Source organism: Crocodylus siamensis, chromosome 3 (assembly GCF_052110815.1).
Source record: "Crocodylus siamensis isolate JL-2025a chromosome 3, ASM5211081v1, whole genome shotgun sequence".
NCBI lineage: Eukaryota > Metazoa > Chordata > Crocodylia > Crocodylidae > Crocodylus > Crocodylus siamensis.
In genome coordinates, this window is record NC_143397.1 from 241,803,403 (window position 1) to 241,827,285 (window position 23,883).

Here is a 23,883-nt window from a genome sequence, read left to right on the forward strand (position 1 = left end):
TAAAGCAGGACATTATTTTTTAATTAAAATATGTTATATATGTTATAGTAGATATTTGATTTTTAGTATACGATTTTTTTATCTATAATTTGTTAAAATGATATCTTCTGAAATTTTTTTTTTGTGTTTAGCCCTTAAGAGCACTTGTTAAGTGGCCCTCCAGCCAAAATAATTGCCCACCCCTGTTTTACCCAGAGCGAGATTTGTCTTCCACTATACTAGTAAGCAGGATAAACAGTTTAGCAGATTTAATTACCCTTTGCTTGGCCTGGCAAAATTAACTAAATTTTTTTGTGCAAATTCCTTGCTAAAGTCAGTTGCCAGATGTTCTCATGTTGCTCTAAATGGGACAGTATAAATGACCTTTTAATTCTGCATGGAGGATGGCTCAACAGGGTCTCTGGCTCTTTTTTTCCCCTTAAAGTTTTCAAGGAGTTCGTTTGGCACCTAGACTCAGTATAGCAGGAGTAGATGAAGACTGAGGTCTGCATTGTCATATAATCTTGGAGTCTGTTATCGTTACTGTAGAGCCTCATAGCCCTGTCCCCCAAACAACACAAGATCATCTAGTGAGGAGTTTCTAGCAGTAATGCTGTGGATTTTCCATGCATCCCTGGAGATCATCTGGGTGTTACTTTACGCCTCATGGGCTATTTTGTGGGATTGGGGTCAATCAAGACTTAAATCTTTGCTACTGTCAACACAGGATGCAGAGATTGAGTCGAGAGGGTCATCATCTAGATAGAAATGAATTTTTTATGCTGCTGGCAGTTAACGTCAGATAGATGTTGGGAAAGGGTTCCAGCAGCTGTATAGAAAACTAAAGATTACTCTATATTATGAATAAATCAATGAGCATCTTCAACAAAACAAAAGAGAGAATTGCCAAATAATGGATATAAACAAAAAAAAAAAAGAAGTGTTTAGATTTTGAAGCAGACAGTAGAAGGTGAAATAGAATATTAGAGGTATACAGCTGGATCTACAGTTGCTTATACCTTTTTAGCTCCATGATAATGCACATAAATGTCTGGGTTCAAGAAATAGTCTAATTTATGTAGTAACAAAAGGCTTGGACTGGTAAAAGATTTCTTTGAAGATGAGGGAGGAGGGGTGGATACTGGGGAGGAAAAACTATCTTTTTACAGTAACCAAAATCAATGGGTGCTCACCTGCAGATGCAAATATGCTCTGAAACAAGTTTAATTTCTAGTTGACTTCTGTAAACAAGTAAGGCCGATGTGGGAACAAATCCTCATCTAGTGCAAACTGAAGTAATTATCAAAGTCAGTGCAGCTCTGCTGATGGTCTAATGCAGGAGTGGGCAAAATGTGGCCTGCCAAACCATTCTGTCTGGCCTGTGGGGCCCCTTAATAGTTTAGAAGATTAATATTAATCTGCTCTGGGTTGACTGTCATGTGGCCCTCAGTGACTTGGTAAAATTCTGTAAGCGGCTCTCCGCCCAAAATAATTGCCCGCCCCTGGTCTAATGCAAGGGTTTTCAGCTTTTTTTAAACAAGTGTACCCCTTCTGTTTCAAAGCTTCAGCTCATGTACCCTTTTACATTTTTTTCTTGTTTTTTAAGGGGCAAGGCGGGGGCAGATCAAGGCCCCTGTGGTGAGGGAGGAAATGGGGTTGGGGGTTGGGGCAGGCACTGCACGGCAGGGGGAGGCAGCTCCCACTGCTACAAGCACCCCAGGAGGGAATGGGGGGGGGTTCATGTGCTCCCAGATCTGCGTGTGGGGCAGGGCAGACTGCCACTGGGCTGGGGCTGGAGCAGTGCTGGGCTTTTCCTGGCTGGGGCTGGGCTGGGCTACACTTGTGGCGGGCAGTGGCAGCATCGGGAGGGGGGCTACAGGAGGGGCTGCAGCCACTCCAGAGTTTGCTGTAGCCCGCCGACCCCAAGCCCAGGCCAGCCCAGCCCAACACCCCCACCGGGAACGGCCTGGCTCTGCCCCTACCCCGGCCCCAGCCCACGGTGGCACCACGTGTGCAAGCTTGGGGGCACATGCTGCTCATGCCCTCCCGGGGGTATGTGTAGTGGCAGGTTCCCCCTGTGCACAGCTCAGTCCAGTGTCCCTCTCCAGCTGGACAGCCCCAACCCCTGCCCTTGCCCCAGCCCCACTCTCTTCCCCACTGCTGGGGCCTAGATCTGTCCCCCTACCAATGCCCCTTCCCTCACAACAGGCTTACCAGCCAGACCTGGCTACTCTCCACACTGCTGAGCTGCGCTCCTGGCTGCCTGTGTGCTGTGCTGCGGCTGCATGCATGCACGCTGTATTTATCAGCCACATTATCAGCCAAATCAGTTCTGTGTACCCCCTGCAACCTTTTTAAGTACCCCTAGGGGTATGCATAACCCCCGGTTGACAACCACTGTTTTAATGCTTTTGGTCAATCTTCCTCTCCTAAGCGATCAGTGTAAAGGACCCAAGGCATCCTTAATTTGTCTGTGATCATTTATATAAGTGAGGTATTGGGCTACTTGTGTGTTCTGCACAACCTCCAGGCCATGTGGGAGCTCTGGGAGGAGGGAATTACAATGATTGATATTTCTGGTCTCACAGAAAGTTGTGCTGCTTTTGTGATGGTGTCGTATGATAAAGAAGAATTCTACTGGAAAAAAGTACACTTCGATAATTCAGGGAACAGGTATCTCTTTGTGAAAGGTAACAGCTGAAACAGGATGCTAGAAGCATAATTGAAGATGAAGACGGTGAATTAGGAGAGATGCAAAAGAGTAAAATATGACTTACTGAACACATACTGTGTTTCAGTAGGCAACATTTAAGAACTGCTACTATTCAATTAGTCCATACTGTTCAGTCTTCCATTATTTCCAGAGTTTTAAAATGCTGACTTGGTTTTTATTTTACAATATGAATATTTATCAAGGAGAAAGGGGACTAATTATAGCTTCGAACTACAGTGCAATGAGAGAGGGCACTTAGGTTTCTATTAAATATTTCTCAGACTATGTGATGAGTCACGAAATACAACTTCTGCTGAAAATACCCTGATTGCCTAATGACTAGGTGTTGGTAACTGAAATTACACACACACTCTCTCTCACTTGCATGAAACCTGGGAAGTGTCTGTCTGAGTAACTTGTTTGTTGAAGTTACTCAAGAAATGTAATATGATTAATCATTGCAAAATAGGTAAGGAATATAACCTAAGGTTGAGAAACGTGAAAAATACCTGCTGAAAAATACAAATCTTGAATGTTGTTTTTACATTTATATTCACAAATTTAAGAAGTTCTTCATAGGTTATTTTATTTGCCTTCTGTATCTGCAAGGAAAGAAAAGCACTGACTCGCCATTATGAAATTAACAGAATTAAATAATTTAATGGCATTACATTTTATGACATAAATTGCCACAGTCTTGTCAAATGCAGAGTATGAGTGAGTATATTAAACTTTTATTCCAGTGACTTGTAGTTCAATCATAATTTATCCAGGGTAATCAGGGGACATAAAGTACATTTTCATTCATTGATTTTAATGCCAGGCAAAATCGTTATAATCATATGATTGCTTGATGAATCACTTTACCTTTTTTTTTTCCTAGTGACTTCTCTTTGTAGCCCAGTTGCTTTGTGATTGAAACATATTTTAGAAAGATACCTCATAATAAGAAATTTCTATAAACTAGCCTATATGTAGAGCTCAATTATATGTGGAACTAACTAGCTAATTGTAAATGGTAAGATATATGCTTTTAAACAGATAGTTATGGAGATTTTATAAACTATTTAACCCTTCACGGATCTCAGCTGTAACTAAATTATGAGAGACTTGATGCATCTTCACGTAATAGAATTTATGTTCATTGTGATGCAAGTCATCCCTAATATTGTATTTTCATATTTACTCTTAAAACAATTGCAAATGACTTTAGTTAACTCCTAATCAGTTGTGTTCCCATTTATGTAAAGTAGTGATGAACACCTACATACAGAATATTTTGTTTTGCAGATGATATAGAGGAGGTTAACACTATGGAAAATGTGATGTTAGAATATGCCACAATGGACAGACAACTAAACCATTACATGCAAGCAATTGAAGCTACAGTAAATCAGGTAACTGATCACTACTTTCTTAAATATGGAAAATGTTTGTAACTTTGTAGTACACTTTCTTTTAATTATTGTAAAAAACTACATTAAAAACATGAAGGTTATGAAACCAAGCATTAAAGGTTGGGAGATGACAGAATTGAGGTTGTCAATGCAGCTGTGATTTGGCATCCTTGTGTGTATGGACAGTAATTGTTATTAATTGCACACTCACATTATTTCTCCACAGCACACCTGCCCAAGTCAGTACACGGGATGGGCAGTCCTCAAGAAACGAATCAGGATTGTGTAGTTAATAGACGGTTGTCCTATAAGATGCCTGCTTTGTTTGTGTAGGGAATGAGGCAGGTGGCTTCAGAAATAGAGAAGCTGATGATGTGACTTAAAAATTGAATGTCACTTTCACAAATGAGAAATGCCACTTTCTATTCCTGGCTGTGTTATCAGCTTCTGTGTGATTCTGAGCAAATCACTTTGGCTTTTAAAATAGTAATTGAACAAAGACGAGTTCCATGATATAGAACCCCAGATTCACTCCCATGTGGAGTTACTGGCAGAGCCAGAATACTTAGTCACACCACAGACAGACCTGTACCACTTGAACAGAAGGTTGCTATCTCTTATATAAGCAAGCCACTAGAGGGGGACGAGGTACACAGTTTGGCAGTGGGTTTCACAGCTTTTTGCTGACAACAGAGGAATGATGCAATTTGGGAATCTTGGGTTTCATTCCAGATTCTGGAGCCCGCTGTATTCGTAGTTAGAGACTTCCCCTCCCTATCTTCCACCCAGATGCCTTCTCCCCAAGCACGTTTCTTTATTTGACTGAACCTGCCAGTCTGTCCATTCTCTTCCCCAACACCACTGCAGTCTTTGTCCCTTGGTTCCTTATCCCAGTTCCCATTTCTCCTATGCTCCCTTTAGCTCTGGTGCCTTGTCATATCTCAACTTCCACTGGCTCCTCTTTTCACATTGTCTATTTGCTACTCGCTTGACTCGGCTCCTCACTTTTTTGCCTCCTTGCAGGGCAGATTCTTTTTCTCCTCGCCGCTTTCTGGGCATCAGCAAAGGGAGAATTGGAAATCCAAGGAAGCTAGTCTTGTTGCTTTCAGATCTTGTATCTGACCCCACACCAGTCTCCAGCTGCCATTAAGAACAGTTGCAAGGGAAGTTCTTTTCAGTCCCTTCAGCCCTGTAGTTTATGCTCAGTACAGATTGATTCTTTGGAGACTCTGCCTGTCAAATTGCAAATAGTCTTGGCTGAGCATTGGCAAACAGACTTTTAGAAGCTCATTGTTTGACCAATTTTCTCTTGATTTTTAACAGAACCAGGAAAAAAAACTTGTAACCTGCCTGCTGGGTAGCAGATCTCTGCTCCAAAGCTTGCAGCATCATTTTTTCTGTGCAACAGGTGTCAGGAATTTTCACAGAACAAAATAATGTATTTTTTCTCTCCTCTTGTTCTAAGAAATGGCTGTGTTGTTTTTGCAGTAATTTTCCAGGGGTGGGGGGGAGGGAGGGGCACAGTAAGGTTAAGGTGTGCAGCACGTAACTATTTTGGTAAAGCTCTCCATTTTTTGTAAGGTTCTGGAAACAGTGCTTATAATGACAAATGTTGGGCAACTTTAACTATAAGTACTGTTTCCTGCATTGGCTCTAATAAGCATTCCCTTTGCACTTATCACATAATAGCTGAGAATCTGGTTTAAATATTTCAAACGCCAGACAAAGGTCAACATATTTTGTTAGAGTACACGTAATTTTTAAATGTCTTCTGGTACACTTGACCCAGACCTTTTTAAGTCTTCAGTAACAGGAGAATTGGCAACATGTGAATCAGGACTGCAATCTATTAAACAAAATAGAAACTGGCCATCTAATTAACCAATAAGTTATCATTGTATGATTCTGTAATAGCTATTTTAATGGACTTTTGACATTAAAAGATGTTTATTTCTTGAGCCCAGGAGTCAGCAATGCATTCATGCCCATACTTAATTTTATGCATGAGATGAGAGCAAGCCCATTGCCTGCTTAGGAAAGCACTTTAATACATACTCGGTTCCCACTGATTTTATGTGCTTTGGAGCTTGGTTGAACTGGAGATTATTCTGGGGGCACTTTGTTACGGGAATGATAAATGTGTATCTTTAACGTGTGGATTTGCCAACTCTGTATGTGCAGTGTATGCTTTATACACTCACATGGTCTTGAGAAGAATTTTCATTTAGTTTTTGTTGTAAATGTCCCACAAACTCTTCAGTTTTTTGCTAAAACAAGTTCCCTCCCTCTAATAGTTTCGTTCCATATCATTGTTGGGGAACAGTCATAGCAGCTGGAATAGGAGGGGCAGCGTGAACAAAGCCTTCCGTTTTTGCTTCGAGTAACAACAGCAGCTGCAGCTCCAAGGCAGTCTATACAGTTAAGAGTATGAGAAGTTATATTCTCAGTAAAATATAATGATTAATCTTCTGCCCCACTTCTCCTATTCTATTTCCCAACCCTGAATGGGGGATACTTTGTACTTTCCACCATTGATATTCTGAACAGGTGATGGCGTGAGGAACTAAAGCATCATATGGGTGCCTACAGTACAGAGATAGCAGGGGAGAATAGCAGTTGCTTTGCTGTAACTGCTCCTGGGCAATAGAAGTTAGTTCTCTGTCATCTTTTAGTGCTTGTTCTTCTGTACCTATCACTGTAGTATCTGACCTCAGTGAGCAGACTCTGCTGTGTATGGCTGACCTCCAAACTTCCCATCATCTTTCCCTCTTCCTGCACTTCTGACCTTCTTCATAATTGTTGAAGTCGGGACGGCTTTTAGTGGAACCAGCTGCAGGCAGAATATTCCATTAAAGCGGCTTCCCTTAGCCAGGCTCTTCACTGATTGGGAAGGACCCAAGAGAAGTCCCAACATTTTCTGTGGAACAAAGTACTAAGCCCTTATTCTTCAGAGGCAGATCTCATCATTTATGAGGTGTTAACAGAGTTTGACCTACAGGTCAGAAAAAAAATGCCCATCTGATCGTTCTTTGTGCTTATTTGTTCTTTGCTATTGTACATGAATAAACTGAAGAACACAGTGATCTCAAACATGTGACAGGGTATTTATGCTTCACCTTCTTGTTATAAACCTCACTTAAAGGGAACATCATGTGGCAGTACAAAGCGTGAGGCTGAAAGAATACATCTTTCTGCTGATAACTGCTGTTAATACTTGAAACCCCACTCCCCCTTCACTTTAAACAATCCATACCCTTGTCACTCAAATGTTTACATGATAAAACAAAAGCTTACACTGAAAATGACAAGGAAATATAGTTACATGTGTACAAAAGCCGAGTTATATTGACCTAAATTGCAGCAGAAGCAGCATCCTCTTCTGGGTGAATCAGCAACCTGTTGAGTAAGAAATGAACAATTGGATTGCAGTACTATGTACAAAAATAGACTGTGGGAAATCCTTCATTCATGGAAACTCCCTCTGCTACAAGATTTAGTGTACCTGTGTAATGACTTGCCTTGTTCCTACTTCTCTTTTTCCCTCTGTGTATGTGTTCCTATAAATTACATAGAAACATAGAATTTTAGGGTTGGAAGGGATCTCCAACCCCCTGCTCAAAGCAAGACCATCCCCAGCTAGATCATCCCAGCCAAAGCTTTGTCTAGCCAGGTCTTAAAAACCTCCCAGAATGGAGAGTCCACCACGTCTCTGGGTAACCTGTTTCAGTGCTTTACTACTCTTAGTGAGAGAATTCTTCCCAATATCTAACCTAAGCTTCTCTTGCTGCAACTTGAGACTATTGCTCCTTGTTCTGTCATCTGCCACCACTGAGAACAGTCCAGCTCCATCCTCTTTGGACCCCCCACCCCATGGAGTTGAAGGCTGCTGTTAATCCCCCCTCAGTCTTTTCTTCTCCAAACTAAATAAGCCCAGTTCCCTCATCTTTTCCTCAGAGAAGTCATGTGCCCGAGCCCCGTAACCATTTTCGTTGCCCTCTGCTGGACTCACTCCAATCTGTCCATATCCTTTCTGTGAGGGTTCTCAAAACTTTACATAATACTCCAGATGTGGCCTCACCAGTACCAAATAGAGGGAAAGAATCACTTCCTTCCATAAGCTGGCAATGTTCCTACTAATGCAGCCCAGTACACTGATAGCCTTCTTCATAAGAAGGGCCTTTTCTGCAGAGCTGCTGCTTAGCCAGTCAGCCTCCAGTCTGTACCGGTGCATGGGATTGTTCTGTCCTAAGTGCAGGATTTTGCACTTGTCCTTAGTGAACTTCATGAGATTTCTTTTGGTCCACTCCTCTAATTTGTTGAGGTCTCTCTGAATCCTAGCCCTACCCTCTCAGCATATCTAGCATTCCCTCCATCTTAGCGTCATGTGCAAACTTGGTGAAAGTGCACTTCATCCCATCTTCCAGGTCATTGATGAAGTTATTGAACAAAGCCAACCCCAAGTCCAACCCCTGGGGCATTCCACTTAATACTGACTGGCAACTAAACACTGAGCCATTGATTACTACCTTTTGAGCCCAACAGTCCATTCAGTTTTATATCCACTTTACAGTCCACTTATCCAACCTGCACTTCCTTATTGTGAGAATGTTGTGGGAGACCATATCAAAAGCCTTGCTAAAGTCAAGGTACATTATATCCGCTGCCCTTCCAGCCTCCTCCGAGCTGGTCATTTTGTCATAAAAGGCAATCTGGTTGGTCAGGCATGACTTGCCCTTGGTGAATCCATGCTGACTGTTCCTAATCACCTTCTTTTCCTCCAAGTGCTTAGAAATGGATTCTTTGAGGATCTGCTCCATGATTTTTCCAGGGACTGAGGTGAGGCTGACCAGTCTGTAGTTCCCTGGATCCCCCTTTCCTTTCTTAAAGATGGGCACTATATCTGCCGTTTTCTAATTGTCTGGGACCTTTCTCAATCTCCACAAGTTTTCAAGTTTGATGCTAGTGGCTCTGCAGTCGCATCTGCCAACTCCTTCAGCACTCTTGCCTATGAAAACTGGGGTAAAGGAATTGAGTACTTCATCCTTTTCTTCTTCATCTGTCACTAGGTTGCCTCCCCCATTCAGTAAAGGACCCACACTTTCCTTGAACTTACTTTTGTCACTTGCATACTTATAGAAGCCCTTCTTGTTATCCCTCACGTCCTTTGCTAGCTTCAGCTCTATTTGCACTTTGGCCTTTCTGATTTCATCCCTGCACACCTGAGCCAAACTGTTATACTCATCCCTAGTTGTTTGTCCAAGTTTTCAATTCCTGTAAGCTTCCTCTTGGTGTTTTAGCTCACTGAAGAGTTTCCCTGCTAAGCCAAGCTGGTCTTCTGGTATACTTGCTAGTCTTCAGGCTGGTTCATTCCTGAGCCCTCAGTAAGGTTTCTTTAAAGTACAGTCAGCTCTCTTAGAGTCCTTTCCACTTCAGACTGACTTCCTGGGAATCCTGCCCATCAGAGTGAATCGAAGTCTGCTTTTTGAAGTTCATGTTCTTACTTTGTTACTCTCCTTTGTTCCTTTCCTCAGGATTCTGATTTCAGTCATCTCGTGGTTGCTGCTACCCATGTTTGTATCCACTTCGGTGTTCCCCAGGTATTCTTCCCTGTTTGTGAACTGCAGATCAAGAAGAGCATGGCCCCTAGTTGCCCTTTCCAACACTTGCATCAAGAAGTTGTCCCCAACACTGTCCAAAAGCTTCCTAGATTGCCTGTGTACTGCTTTATTGCCCTTCCAGCACAAATCAGGGTGATTGAAGCTCCCCCGTGAGAGTCAGGACCTGTTATTGGGAAACTTCTGCTAGGTGTTTGAAGAAAGCCTCATCCATGTCGTTGTCCTGGTCTGGTGGCCTGTAGCAGACTCCCACCATGACATCACCCTTGTTGCTCTCCCCTCTGACCCTAACCCAGAGACTTTCAAGAGGCCTATTCTAGTTTCATACTGGAGCTCTGAGTAATCATATGTTTACATAAAGTGCAACTCCTCCTCCTCCTCTTCTCCTCTGCCTATCCTTTCTGAACAGTTTATACCCATCCATTATAGTGCTTCAGTCATGTGAGCTATCCCACCAAGTCTCTGTTTTTCCAATCACATCATAATAATCAAATACATTTGGGCTATTCTCCAGGAGGAAAAAATCTAATGCTAATTTTATTTTTAGTTAAACAAACAACGAAATGACCTCAAAAGGCCAGATTTATGTTTTGTGTTTGGACCTGTATATACTCCTTAAGAGGAACAGAGAGGCTGGAGAAGAGGCTGATGTAGCCAGCTGAAAATTTCCTGGGTGTGGGGGGATGTTGCAATTGGTAGTGAGCCCAGATACCAGTCCTGATACCTACTCAGCTTTGTCATAGGGCATGTGCTATGTGCTAGACTACTATACTTTGTGTTCTTATTGCATATTTAGGGAGCTGTACCTAGTTGATGTGATTTAGTATATGTGTGAAGTGCACAGTGCAGTGCTGAGGAAATGGTATTTAATGCATTGAGACCTAGGTTAATTTGGTCAATGGATGCAGGTGAATTAGTACAACTCTGCACCTAGGCTAAAATACCCTGCGGAGTTAATTAGCCCAGGCCAAACAGAAAACTAACCCAGTTATACTGTTGCCAGTTCCAAGTTAGCCTGGGCATCATACTGTGCTATGGTGTCCAGATACACTCAGCACAGTCAGCTTTAGAAGATCTCAGAATAACACAGATCTGTCCAGAGAACAAGGAAGATGAACCCAGGTCCTTGATCACCCTTTTTTTTTTTTTTTTTTGCTCCACACCTGCTGCTCTGAATAAGAACTTGAGAAAAGAGATTCTGGATATTTATTGGGCTGATGAGAGGCATGTGTTAAGGTGGGGCTGTAACACCACTTGTAATTAAGATTGCCCATCCCTTCCTGTTTTAAGCCCCTGTTTTCAGTTGCTTGTAAGTGGTACGAAGTATAAAGTTTCATCCCTCCCTTGCTCCTCTTGCAGTGTGTAAGAAGAGACTTTAGGCTGATTAAAATAGAGGGGTGAGGAAAAAGAGGTATGGGTATGATGAAGCAGATGGAGGAGCCCAAGGGTAAAGGTGACAGGTGCTAGCATTGGAGGAAAAATAGTGGAGGGAGGAGGGAGAAGGCTGGGGTAGAGCAGAAGGGTGAGGGAGGTGGAGCTGGAATGAGGCAATTGGAAGAGACCAGGAAGGACAGTAACCTGTGCAGGCACCATACTCATGTGAGTCTCTAAAGCAAGGAAGTGTTAGACTTTTCTAGAGCTCACTGCACCACAGCCTGTACCTGAGGACTGCAGGGGAAAGAGATTGTATTCTCCCTATTTTATAAAACCAAAAAGGAAGAGAAAATGACTTATTGGGTTAGCCCTCACAAGCTTCCCCTTGCATATCTATCCCAGCAAGTTTTTCTGGGTGACTCTTGCATATTTCAGTGTGCCATGGGCACACTGGCACTCTTTCTACTACTTGTTACATAGGCTGCCAATATAGCCTGGTGGGTAGGGAACTGGACTAGAACTAGGGACATTTGGGTTCTGTTTGTAGCTCTGCCAGTTACTTGAACAAGTCATTGTGCTAGCTATTTGCCAGATGCCCTGGACTTGAGTATCAAAGGTGTTACTTAAATTGATTTGTGTATTTGCTAATTTGTGCAGGAGCAGCCCATTCTGGGTAGGGGTGTGCAAAGTGGGCTGTATTCAGTTCGATTTGGCTCAATTCGGGGAACAGTGATTCAATTCACTGATTATGATCATTGTCCTGATTTCATTTGGCTGAATCTGATTTGGAAAATCAGCCATTTGGCCATAGACATAGCTTTATATGTTTTTTCTACATACCTTGAGGTACCAGGTACAGCTCATGAATGCTGAGATGGTGAGATGGATGGAGCATCCCACTGGAGCACAGTGGTGCACCCCCCTCCCGCGCCCTCCTGGCTCAGCGATTAGCCGTGGGGGGACCCAGGGAGCTCCCCCAAACCTAGGAGGCACTAGTCGCCAAACCAGGGGAGGGGGTCCCCCTGCATGCTTCATGGCGGACCTGGAAGTACTTCTGGTCCATTTCTGTGTTTGCTACCAAGTGTGCGGGGGATGCTTCCATGGGACACTCCATCCACCCTGCCATTTCAGTGTTCACAAGCTGAATTGGGCTGAATCTCCTCCAAGTCGAATCAGTGACCGAAGCTTCACACAGCCCTAATTCTGGGCTTTTCACATATCCATAATGTTCAATTACATTGTTACTCAATGGGTGTATCTACATAGAAGCATAAAAAGTTAGGGTTGGAAGGGACCTGAAGGGTTGGAAGGGACAGGAGGTCATCTTGTCTAACACCCTGCTCAAAGCAGGACCAGCCCCAGTAGATCATCCCAGCCAAAGCTTTGTCTAGCTGGGTTTTGAAAACCTTCAGAGATAGAGCTTCCACCACCTCTCTAGGTAACCCGTTCCAGTGTTTTACTAACTCCTAGTGAGAAAATTCTTCCTAATATCTAACCTAAATTTCCCTTGCTGCAACTTGAGACCCTTGATCCTTGTTCTGTCATCTACCATCACTGAGAACAGTCTACTTCCATCCTCTTTTGAATACCACTTCAGGTAGTTGAAGGCTGCTATTAAGTCCCCTCTCAGTCTCCTCTTTTCTCTAGACTAAATAAGCCCAGTTCCCTCAGCCTTTCCTCATAAGTCATGTGCCCCACCCCCTCACCATTTTTGTTGCCCTCCACTAGTCTATCTCCAATTGGTCCACATCCTTTCTGTAGTGGGGGGCCCAAAACTGAATACTCCAGATTTGGCCTCACCAGTGTTGAATAGAGGGAAATAATCTCTTCCCTTGACCTAGTGGGAACATACCTACCAATGCAGCCCAGTACGCCATTAGCTTTCTTGACAACAAGTGCACACTGCTGGCTCATATTCAGCTTTTTGTCACTGTAGTCCCCAGGTCGTTTTCTGCAGAGCTGCTGCCCAGCCAGTCAGCCCTCAGCCTGTACTGGTGCATGGGACTGTTTCATCCTAAATGCAGGACTTTGCACTTGTCTTTGTTGAATCTCACGAGATTCCTTTTGGCCCAGTCCTCTGATTTGTTTAGGTAACTCTGAATCCTAGACCTGCCCTCCAGTGTATCTATTGCTCCGTCCATCTTGGTGTCACCTGCAGACTTGCTAAGGGTGCCCTCTATGCCATCTTCCAGGTTGTTGATGAAGACATTGAACAAAACTGGTCCCAGGACCGAACCCTGAGGCACTGCACTGGATACCAGCTGCCAACTAGACATCAAGCCCTTGATTACTGCCCTCTGAGCCTGACGCTTCAGCCAGTTTTATATCCATCTTACAGTCCATTCATCCAGCCCATACATCCTTAGCTTGCCTGGAAGAATGTTATGGGAGACTGTATCAAAAGCCTTGCTAAAATCAAGGTACAGTACATCCACTGGTCTCCCCACATCCACAGAGCTAGTCACCTTGTCATAGAAGGCAATCAGGTTTGTCAGGCATGACTTGCCCTTGGTAAATCTGTGCTGACTGTTCCTAATCACCTTTTCTCCTCTGGGTGCTTAGAAATGGATTCCTTGAGGATCTGCTCGATGATTTTTCTAGGGACTGAGGTGAGGCTGACTGGTCTATAGTTCCCTGGATCTTCCTTTTTCCCTTTCTTAAATATTGGCACTAAGTTTGCCCTTTTCCAGTCATTCAAGACCTCTTCTGATCACTGTGAGTTTTCAAAGATGATAGCCAATAGCTCTGCGATCAGATCAGCCAACTCCCTCAGCACCTTCAGGTGCATCCCATCCAGCCCCATGGACTTGTACACATCCAGCATTTCTAAGTAGTCCCTAATGTGTTCTTATTAATCACTGAGGGCTGGTCACCTCCTCCCCAAACTGTGCTGCCCAGTGCAGTAGTGTGGGAGTTGACCATGTCTGTGAAGACTGAGGTGAAGAAGGCATTTAGCATTTAGCCGTTTCTGCATACTCCATCACAAGGTTGCTTCCCCCATTCATTAAGGGACCCACATTTGCCCTGATCCTCCTCTTGCTACCGACATACTCGTAGAAACCCTTTTTGTTACCCTTCACATCCCTTGCTAGCTGCAACTCCAGTTGCGCTTTGACATTCCTGACTTCATCCATGTATTTCCGAACAATGCTCTGATATTCTTCCCTAGTTATTTGTTCAAGTTTCCACTTCTTATAAGCTTCCTATTTGTCATTTAGTTTACTGAAGAGTTCCCTGCTAAGCCAACCTGGTCTTCTGTCACACTTGCTTGTTTTCCTGCACATCAGGATTGTTTGTTCCTGCACTCTCAGTAAAGCTTCTTTAAAGTACAGCCAGCTCTTCTGGACTCCTCTCCCTCCTCAGACTGGCTTCCCAGTGGATCCTGCCCATCAGTTCCCTGAGGGAGTCAAAGCCTGCTTTTCTGAAGTCCAGGGTCCTTACTCTGCTGCTCTCCATCCTTCCTTTCCTCGGGATCCTGAACTCAGTCATCTTGCCCAAGTTTCTACCCACTATACTACACTCCCCACCAATTCTTCCCTGTTTGTGAGAAGCAGGTCAAGAAGAGCATGGTCCCTAGTTGGCTGCTTCAGCATTTGCACCAGGAAGTTGTCCCCAACACTCTCCAAAAATTTGCTGGATTGCCTGTGCACTGCTGTATTGCCCTCCCAGCAAATGTCAGGGTCACTGAAGTCCCCCATGAGAACCAGGGCCTGTGATTGGGAAGCTGTTTGAAGTAAGCCTCATTCACCCTATCCTCCTGTTCTGGTAGTCTATAGCAGATCCCACCATGAAATCACCCTTGTTGCTTTCCCCTCAGGCCTGTTGAGTGTCTCTGGGTTAGGGTCAATCTCCAGCTTCATACTGGAACACTGAACAGTCATAAGGCTCTTTTACATAAAGTACAACTCCTTCTCTTCTCCCCTGCCTGCCCTTCCTGAACAGTTTGTACCCATCCATGACAGTGCTCCAGTCATGTGAGCTCCCACCAAGTCTCTGTTATTCCAATAACATCATAGCTCTGTGACTGTGCAAGGACTTCCAGTTCTTCCTGCTTGTATCTAAGACTCCGTGCATTTTTGTACAGGCATCTGTGGTAACTAGTTGATTGCCCTGATTTCTCAAGAAGTATGAGAGCACCTCCCCTGTTGCCCCTTCCTACTTGCCTTTTCTCCAGGGCTCCCGCTTCCCCACTTACCTCCTGGCTTTGGTCTCCATCCCTCTGTGAACTTCGTGTAAAGCCCTCCTCACTAGGTTAGTGAGTCTGTCTGCTAGTGAGCCTTCCCCCTCTGTTAGGTGGATCCCATCTCGTCCCAGCAGTCCTTCTTCTTGAAAGAACATCCCATTGTCAAAGAAGCCAAATCCCTGCTGGTGATACCACCTGCATAGCCAGGTTTTGATCTGCAGGATGCACCTGCTCCTGCCTAGGCCCTTTCCCTTGACTGGAAGGATGCCCTCACCCTTGCACCCAGAGCCCTGTAGTCACTTTTGATATGGTTAGGGTCTTCCCTGGCAGTATCATTGGTGTTTACATGGATGAGTAGCATGGGGTAGTAGTCAGAGGGCCAGATGAGCCTCAGTAGTCCCTCCATGGCATTTCAGATCTGGGCTCCAGGCAAGCAATGGACATCCTGAGACAACAGGTCAGGTCAGGAGATGGCTCCTTCTGTCCCCCGCAGAAGGGAGTCTCTGACCACCATTATCTGTTGCTTCTTGATTGTGGTAGTTTCAATCCTTCCCACCTTGGTGAGACCTGGCCTGTCTTCCTCCACCAATGAAATATGCTTCTCCCTCTCTGCTGCTAGGGCTGCATATCTGCTCTCCAGACAAACCACTACAGGGGGGAGGTGAAGATCTCTGCTTGCTGCCAGAAGTCACAAGCCTCCAGCATCCACCTTCTTGGGTGTCCATGTCCTCTCGCTTCTCTAGCTACATATGGCATTTCTTCCATAGAGCTACATATGGCATTTCTTCCATAGCCAGATCTTCTCCTGCATCAAACCAATGAACTCCTCATGGCGGAGCATGCTTTGGAGCCTAGCCACCTCCTGTAGTTTTCTTGCCAGCTCCCTGAGAGACACCACCAGGAGGCACTGCTCACCACAGGCACTCCCTGACCTGTCCATCACTGGAAGGAATCTGCAAGCTGCAGTCCCACAGTGCCAAACCAGGACCTGGGTGGAAGCATCGACGAAGAGCAGTCCTGCCAGGACAGAAACATCACAGGTGCAAGCAGAGGCAGTGGCTCTGGCATTGCAATATCCTCCAGCCATTTTCCTGGGTCTCTTAATTTGCCTTCGCTTTTCTTCCAAGCGGACCTTCCCTAGTGAACTCACCTGGAGTTGGCATGTTTATTGCTTGTTGGCCCCAAACGGTTCCTTTTTTTCTTGCTTCCTCACACCAAGCTGAGAGGCTTGACCCTCAAAAATGTAGGGGGTGGGGAACACGAACTGGCCTGCAAACTGCCTGCAAACTGCTTCTCCTGTTCCCAACCCCTGTTCTCTGGCTTCCTGGTCACTGGCTCCTAAACAAAGAGCAGGGACTTAACGTGATCTTATGACACGCACTTGCTGGAAATTCTTTGTTCATGGAGAATAATTGCAATCCCTGATCCCCATCACAAATGGGGTTCAATGGGTTACCCACAACTGTTGGAGTAGGGTAGAGACGCACTGAGCAAGTTAGTGTAACTGACCATGCAACACTTAACTGTGCATTAGCATAATGTACTGCAAAGTAAGCACGTGCATCTCCACGTGCACATGCTTACTACACAGTAAACCTCCCTAATCCCAAGTAAATTTGCTACCTGCAAAAGCAAGTAGAAAATTTACTCAAGATTATTAATGGTACAGTAGCACTAGTATAGATGCCTGACCACGAGCAAAGTCTGCTTTTGGTCAGCCGTCCATCAGGGGGTGGGAGATAACTCCCTGCCCCTGGGAGCAGCATGCTGGCAGGGCGGGCTTCGCAACAGGAGCCCGAACAGGGACTATGTCCCCCTGCCTGGGCAACAGGGAGTTCTAAGCCCCCTATTCCAAGATGGCAATTGGGGCTAGGAGATCCTTATTTCCTAGCGCCGACTCCATGACTATGATGCCAGTGCTGGGACACCCTTATCTCCTTATAAGGGTCTTCTAGCACTGGCCTCATGGTTTGAGTGCTGGTGCTTGTAGATACGTCTCCCAGCATTGGCCCCACAGTTGCAGAGCTGGTGCTGGGAGCTCCCTACTGGCAGGGGTAGGGGAGCCTGTTCTCCGCTCAGCTCCATGCTCATGGAGCTGGGTGGGGAACAAGCTCCTCAGCCTGTTCCTCCTTGGCCCCCCTACCCCCAACTCCACGCTTGCGGAGCTGACCAAGGAACAAGCTGCCTAGGCTCTGCCCAGTGTGTAGGGTGGGGGCTAGAACTGTTCTGGTCAGGGACAGGTCCCAGCCCTGTGCCCTATTCAGGTGATCGAGGCACAGGGTTTGGAAAGAGCTGCAGGGATAGGGTAGGTCTCAGCCCCCTTCCCCTGATCCGTCAGTGGGGGCTGCTAGCTGCCCCACTGGTGGATCTGGGCAGGGGCCTGGGATTGCCCCCTCCCCGGACCAGGGGACAGCTGTCTTCTGGCCCTGGGCTAGGGGGAGCCTGGAGTTCCCCTGGTGGCAGCAGAGGCCCATTGCAGGGCTGCAGGAAACTTGGTGCAAAGAGCAATGACTCTGCTGCCTAATCCCCACATGTGTGGCCGCCTGCCCAAAAGTGCTCACTCTGGAGTAGCTTACACCAGTGTAAATTTAGGTTGGATCAAATGTATGTGTAGACATGCCCAGTGATTGCTGGGTCTCTGCTCAGATGTTTGCACCTTATTGAGGCTTGTTATTTGTTACTCTGTGTGACTGGCTTCTGATATCAGCTTTGACATTGATAGGGCCTACTAAATAGTTTTAGGGCTGCTAATAACATGGTGCGGAGCAGGGGAGGAGGGTGGCGGTGGTGGCTGGACACTGAGTGGGGCTGGATGGCGGTGGCGGCCGCTGCCATGTGCAAGCTCCCCCCCACCCTGTGTCTAGCCAGCCAGGTGGGACCTGCAGAGGGGAGCCACTGCCATTGTCCCCCACCCCCCGCCCTGCTCCTGGGAGGCAGTGATGTGGGGTGGTGGGAGGCGGTGCTCCATTCCTGCCTGCTCACCTACACGTACCCTAGAACCTTTCCAAATACCCCTGGGGGTATGTGTACCCCTGGTTGACAACCCCTGGGCTAGATGGATTAGTCTCCCATCCCACGTTGGGCAGTTTTTGGATTGCCAAAGAAGTCTATAACATACAGTTTAAATTGCTAGTATTTTTTACAATGTAAGTATAATGTGTAACTTCACCCTCAGGGTGACATGCATATGAGATTGGGATCCTTGCTTCTAAGGCAGCTTAGTTAACTTAGGTCAGGTCTAGTTAACTTAGGTTAATGTAGTGGGAGTGAGATGGATAAAATTCTAACTACACAGAATGGTTGTATTAGTAGCTACTGAGCTGCACTAAGTCAAGGTTTACCCATCTCAGCTAACTCAGGTTAAAATCAGCCACTCTTACATTAATGCTTTTTTTCTGTATGGTTGTGAATCTAGTTGGGGCAGCCCAAGGGTCGAGACAGCTATAATATTTGAAGCATTTCAGATTAAAGCTGCACTTTGAAGTACTTTGAAAACAAAGCATTCACCATGGAGAGAGATCCAGCCCTGTGCTGTACTCCCCTGGCTGGAGTGCTTCACATTCATCACAGCTGCAGACAGGGGTGTCCCCCTCTTGCCCTCCCCAAACATATAGTTGGCGGATGCAAAGCTGAGCCCTCCCGGTAATCACTGAATGCTCTTCTGTCCACCTTTGCTCTCCTGTGTATCCACTTGCCCAGTGCTTTGGAATGCTTCAAAGGGCATGTCCTTCTGTACAGTTCATCCTGCCTTGGTTGCAAGGCGCTGTTAGCAGCAGGGCTTTTGATTCTAGAATCCCATTTTCCCATTGATTGAACACGCACACACTCTGAGTTAATCACGGTCTGTTGGGAATGATTTTGGGGTTGGGTTTGTTAATGTGGTTATCCCCAAATGCAGAGTCTTGTGTTAATTAATGTAATTGTTTCCAGGGATCACAGTGGGTGTGTTTTTTATACAACTGAAATGGGATGTTCTTAAAAACAAAAAATAATTAATTTAAGGAAGTTTTTAGGGATTTTTTATCCAAATTATTTCTTGAGAGGCATGCTCCATTCCTCAGGTTTTTTTTCCTTTCTGTATAATAGATATTTTATGCTAAGGTGGAGTTAAACAACACACTCTTAAAGTACCCCCAAATTACTATGAGGGTAGTGTCTATTAAAGATGGTGGGATGGCAAAGGAATTACATATTTAGGACCTGTTGATATTATTCACAATTATGTATTCCTTGGCTATTTTGCTGAGAAACTCACCTGGACTGAAGCAAACTTGGTCATCTAACATATCATGTACATTGCATTGAAGGGTGTGTTTAACTTTCATAACACTTAATAATGTACTTTGTCTTTAATCATCATTAAAAATGTGTGAAACTGTCACTCAGCACCTTTGTTTTGTCAATATAAATACCTGATAAGTTTTTATTTGTTCTTAAATTCTCAACATTGTCATAGATTTTCCTGTCACTGAACACACACAGTCGGTCCTCTCTGCAGATATTTTGTTTCCTTCCCTCCACCTCTTCAATAAATCTGAAATTCTTTTGCAAAAGTAGTCATAACTCGTGGAAGAGGTGATATTTTTTATTAGACCAACTTAATATTTGCAAACAAATTATTTTATTTATTTGCAAGCTTTTGGGCACATGCACCCTTCATCAAGGATAGGAGAGAGCAGAGATTGTAAAACTTCTCCTAGGCAGAAATGAAAATTCATATTTCACAGGAGAACTGAAGGTGTGGTAAAGTCTCCTGTTTGGAATAGTTCATTTTGTCCAGGTTAGGCATAGAGAAAGGTTGAAAAAGTCTTTTTACCTCGAAGTTGTCTGGTGGCAAGCAGGATGTAGAAGTATATTTCCTTCAGGTTATGATGTTTCATATTTCACAGAAAAGTGGAAAGATGGAAAACTCTTCTGGGCAGGAATTTCTTTTGTGGTGAGGTATCTGTGTGTGTCTGTGCTCTGAGAGATGCAAATTTGTTCCAACAATGGCAGGAGCCTGGTGTTAGCATGTACAAGAAGGAAGAGCACAGACCATCTGCAGATGCTTCCTCAGCCTGATAAAGGGTGTTTAATGTGCCCAAAAGCTTGCTAAGAAGAATTTTTCCAGCTATTTGAGTTGGTCTGATAAAAGATACCAGATTTGCCCAAAGAACTCTGTCTGTCTATACAAGAAGGAAGCATTTTACCAGCTGATGTGCTAACACCAGGCTCCTACTATTGTTGAAACAAATTTGCATTCTGCTGAGTTGCATTCCTGTAGGGTTACCATAATTTTAGTTTAAAAAAAAAAAGGACACCTGTGGGGCCTATGTAAATGATTGTGGGGTGGGGGGGCAGTGATATGCCTGTGCCCTTCCCCTACCCTTCACTCCCATGCCACAGCCCCCACAGCCCTGCTGCTGCTCCTCACTCCTGATCCACAGTACCCTGCATCCTGCCAGGGCGTGTGGGGCCTTCTGTCCCCAGGCTCCAAACCCCATACACACCCACAGCCCCCCCCCCACCTTCACAAATTCCGCCCCCCCACACACACACCCCCATACCCCAACCATACAAACTACCTGCATAATTTTGCATAACGTTGAGTTTTTTGGCGCATAGTACCAGGAACCAAGGGCAGAGAAATATTAATTTTTCTAAATTTTTTAGGGGCCCCATGGACCAGATAGAATGGCCTGGCGAGCAGTATTTTGCCCACCCCTGGGTTAACCTATTCTTAGGTATTTCCAGCGATGGAGATTCTGCAACCTCTTGGGGTATCCTGTTCCAGTGCTTAACCAGCCTTAGAGTGAAAAACTTCTTCCGAATATGCAATCTAAATTTCCTCTGCTGGAATTTGAAAACCCTGTCCCCTGCAACAACAGTTAATAGTATCTCCATTCTTTTTATAGCTACCATTCAGGTATTTCAAGAGTGCTATCAAATCCCCTTTAGGGTCTTCTCCAATATTTTGTAACATTGTTACAGAAAAGAGCTAATAGCACATTATTTTATATATATGTAAACCATGACATACAAGGAAATATTGAAAGAACTGGGGTTTAAGCTAAAGAGAATGGGCATCAATTGATCTCTGTGTCCACAGGAAACAAGGCATGCAATTAGTTTAGATATTAGGAGGAATTTTCTAGTTTCAGTGATAAAACTCTAGAAGAGATTATTTAGAATGGTTATGGAAACTCCATCTTTTTAAGTTTTAAAATGCTCCTCTACCCTTGAGCACAAATCTTACTGTGTAATCACAGCTATAGTACATGCAGAACATGCGCCACGTTCTTAGTTCTCCCTCGTGTTCATTTTTCTGCGTACATCCCTTTATTATCTTATTTTTTCTGACACCCATATTTGTGGGTTTTAGATATGTTGCTAAGTTTAGAATGGTTGAATATTAGTGAGTGTGAGTTAGTATGTGGTCTGTGGCATGGAGTGCTAATGGTAATGGTAAGGTGGATGCTTGTAGGTGGAACAGAAGGCACCTGCTGTTTGGTAGCATACACTTTTTGTCTGTTCTTAAGTTTGAACTAGCTGTTGACTGTTTAGCAACTGTCACTACTTTGATGCATCAGTGTTTTTATGTACTAACATACTGTGTGCCACATACCCCCAAATAAGATCATGCACCTTTATTTTTGGGAAAGCAGAATGAGGAATAAAATATTGTTCCAGAATTATGTGTGTAGAACAGGGACCAAGCCTAATTTTTAATTCAATCACCTTCCCTTTCCTGTTCAGGCAAAAGCTACAGTTTTAAGCCTTTGACAGATGAATTGTCTGCAACTCTTGGGTGTTGGTTGCTGAAAACTGGACTTCATGACTACATGAGTGGATCTAGGATTTTGAAAAGAGCAAAAAATAGCTTGTAGGGTTGTGAAATAGAAGGGAAGACCAGGAGTAGTTAACAGGGTCAGTAAAATTGCTGAAGGAAGGATAGTTTGATTAGAGAAATAAGACCATTGAAAAGGTTACAGGGTTGCTAATTGTCTTAAATGGAACTATTGGGTTCAGCAGATTCCCCGCTCTTGAACAAAGGACGTACTCATGGTCGTTTTCACCCTTGCAAAGCTTTATTTAAGGATACTCACAGAAGCAGATGATAGAACAGAGCAGAGAGGACAGTCGCCTCACATCGGCCTTAAGCAGCAGCCGCTACCCCACATGGTTCCCCTGGCCCTGGAGTGTCCTGATCCTGGGGATGCGATAGCCTGCGCTGGGGCTCTGTGCAAGTCAGGACTCTTGCCAGAGTGGAGGAACCCGTAGCAACCCAAGAATATACAGCTTATGTAGTCTGAAGTAAACAACATTATCACAAGCTAGGAAAATGGGGATGAGTCATGATCCAGTGCACCTGGTGTTTACTACATTCCACCGTATCACGACATTCTACTATCTAGGTTCGTGGCTCACAGAGCAGGAGGCCCACTTCACTGGCCTCCTATGGAATCAGCATGCAAAACTTTTGATATTAGGAAAGCTCTTACTATTACACTAATGCATGTGGAGTGAAGAGGGGTTAGTAGGAATCAGGGAGATTATAATGAGCTATGAAGTAAATTGACTCCCTCAGCTGTGCTGGAATAGAAATGCCACTTCTGCTTCTGGGCAGTTAGTTTTAAACTTTCCATGGAGCAGGAATCAAAGTGCGACTGTGCCACTGGACACCCCCCCCACCCAAGATCTGTCTCCTCTGTATGCTGTTCTGTCCATTTAGCTGCTGCCATGAAGAGAAGGAAAAGAAACAGTAGCTGTATTGCAGCATCTCCATATTTTGGCTTTTGGTATAAAATCAGCTTCCCTAGTTAAGACACAACCCCAATTTTGGAAGGCAGATTTTTAGGGAAAGGGACATGTGGCTTATGAGTAAGTACAGTATTTTTTTTAAGGATTATTTGCAGCTTAATTGAAGGTAGTCATAGGGTGGTGGGGAAAGGACTGGACTTCAAGGGATGGAAGTATAGTGGAAATGGTTTTTCCATTAATAGTGACACATGAACGCTATCAGAAGACAAAAATCTGACAGAAAAATGTAGATCCTCATGGCGGGGTAGTTTCCTGTGAGCCTAGATCATCAGTGACATTTTCATAGAATTGTCCCAATTATTGATGCTTGTATATGTCTGCTCCCCATCAGCCAAACAGGCTGCTATCACCAGGTTTCAGGCTTATGGGCAGTTTTGGGTTCCATCTATCAGTTTTCTATGGTTAGAGCAAAAATGTGTAGTTATACAGTAGTAACTGCATGATCCCTATATGGATATTTTGCAGGGTATTGAATTATCAGTGGGTTGCCAAATTAAGGATGAGCAGGGAAGCTGTTTGCTATGACTTTTACTTCAAAGGTGATACTTCTCCACTAGCTGGAACTCATCTGATCAGACAAACTGGCCCTTTGAAATAAAACCTGCAACCAGCAGCTAGAGTGCCTCAGCAATCCTGCAACGCTTCATCTTCACAAGATTGGTACTTAACCTGCTCAAGCATCAAGGTCTTATTGTAACATGAACAATCGGTACAAATTACCCTGAAACCAACATTAAAGATATACATCAGATAGAAGGGACTTGGGGGGCTTCTCATCCTGCAACTCGCCTCCTTTCAAAATGACTGCTGAAAATAAAGGAA

At 44.5% G+C, this 23,883-nt stretch overlaps 1 protein-coding gene across 1 annotated transcript in view; it reads left to right on the forward strand.

Annotated features, from left to right (window-relative positions):
• The window catches only part of NSMCE2 (NSE2 SUMO ligase component of SMC5/6 complex), a 207,799-nt gene that overhangs the window by 47,210 nt on the left and 136,706 nt on the right, over positions 1 to 23,883 (forward strand). Inside the window, exon 4 of the mRNA XM_090040635.1 lies at positions 3,983 to 4,089. Coding sequence (XP_089896761.1) covers positions 3,983 to 4,089 — 107 coding nt within the window. The remainder of the gene's footprint in view (positions 1 to 3,982; positions 4,090 to 23,883) is intronic.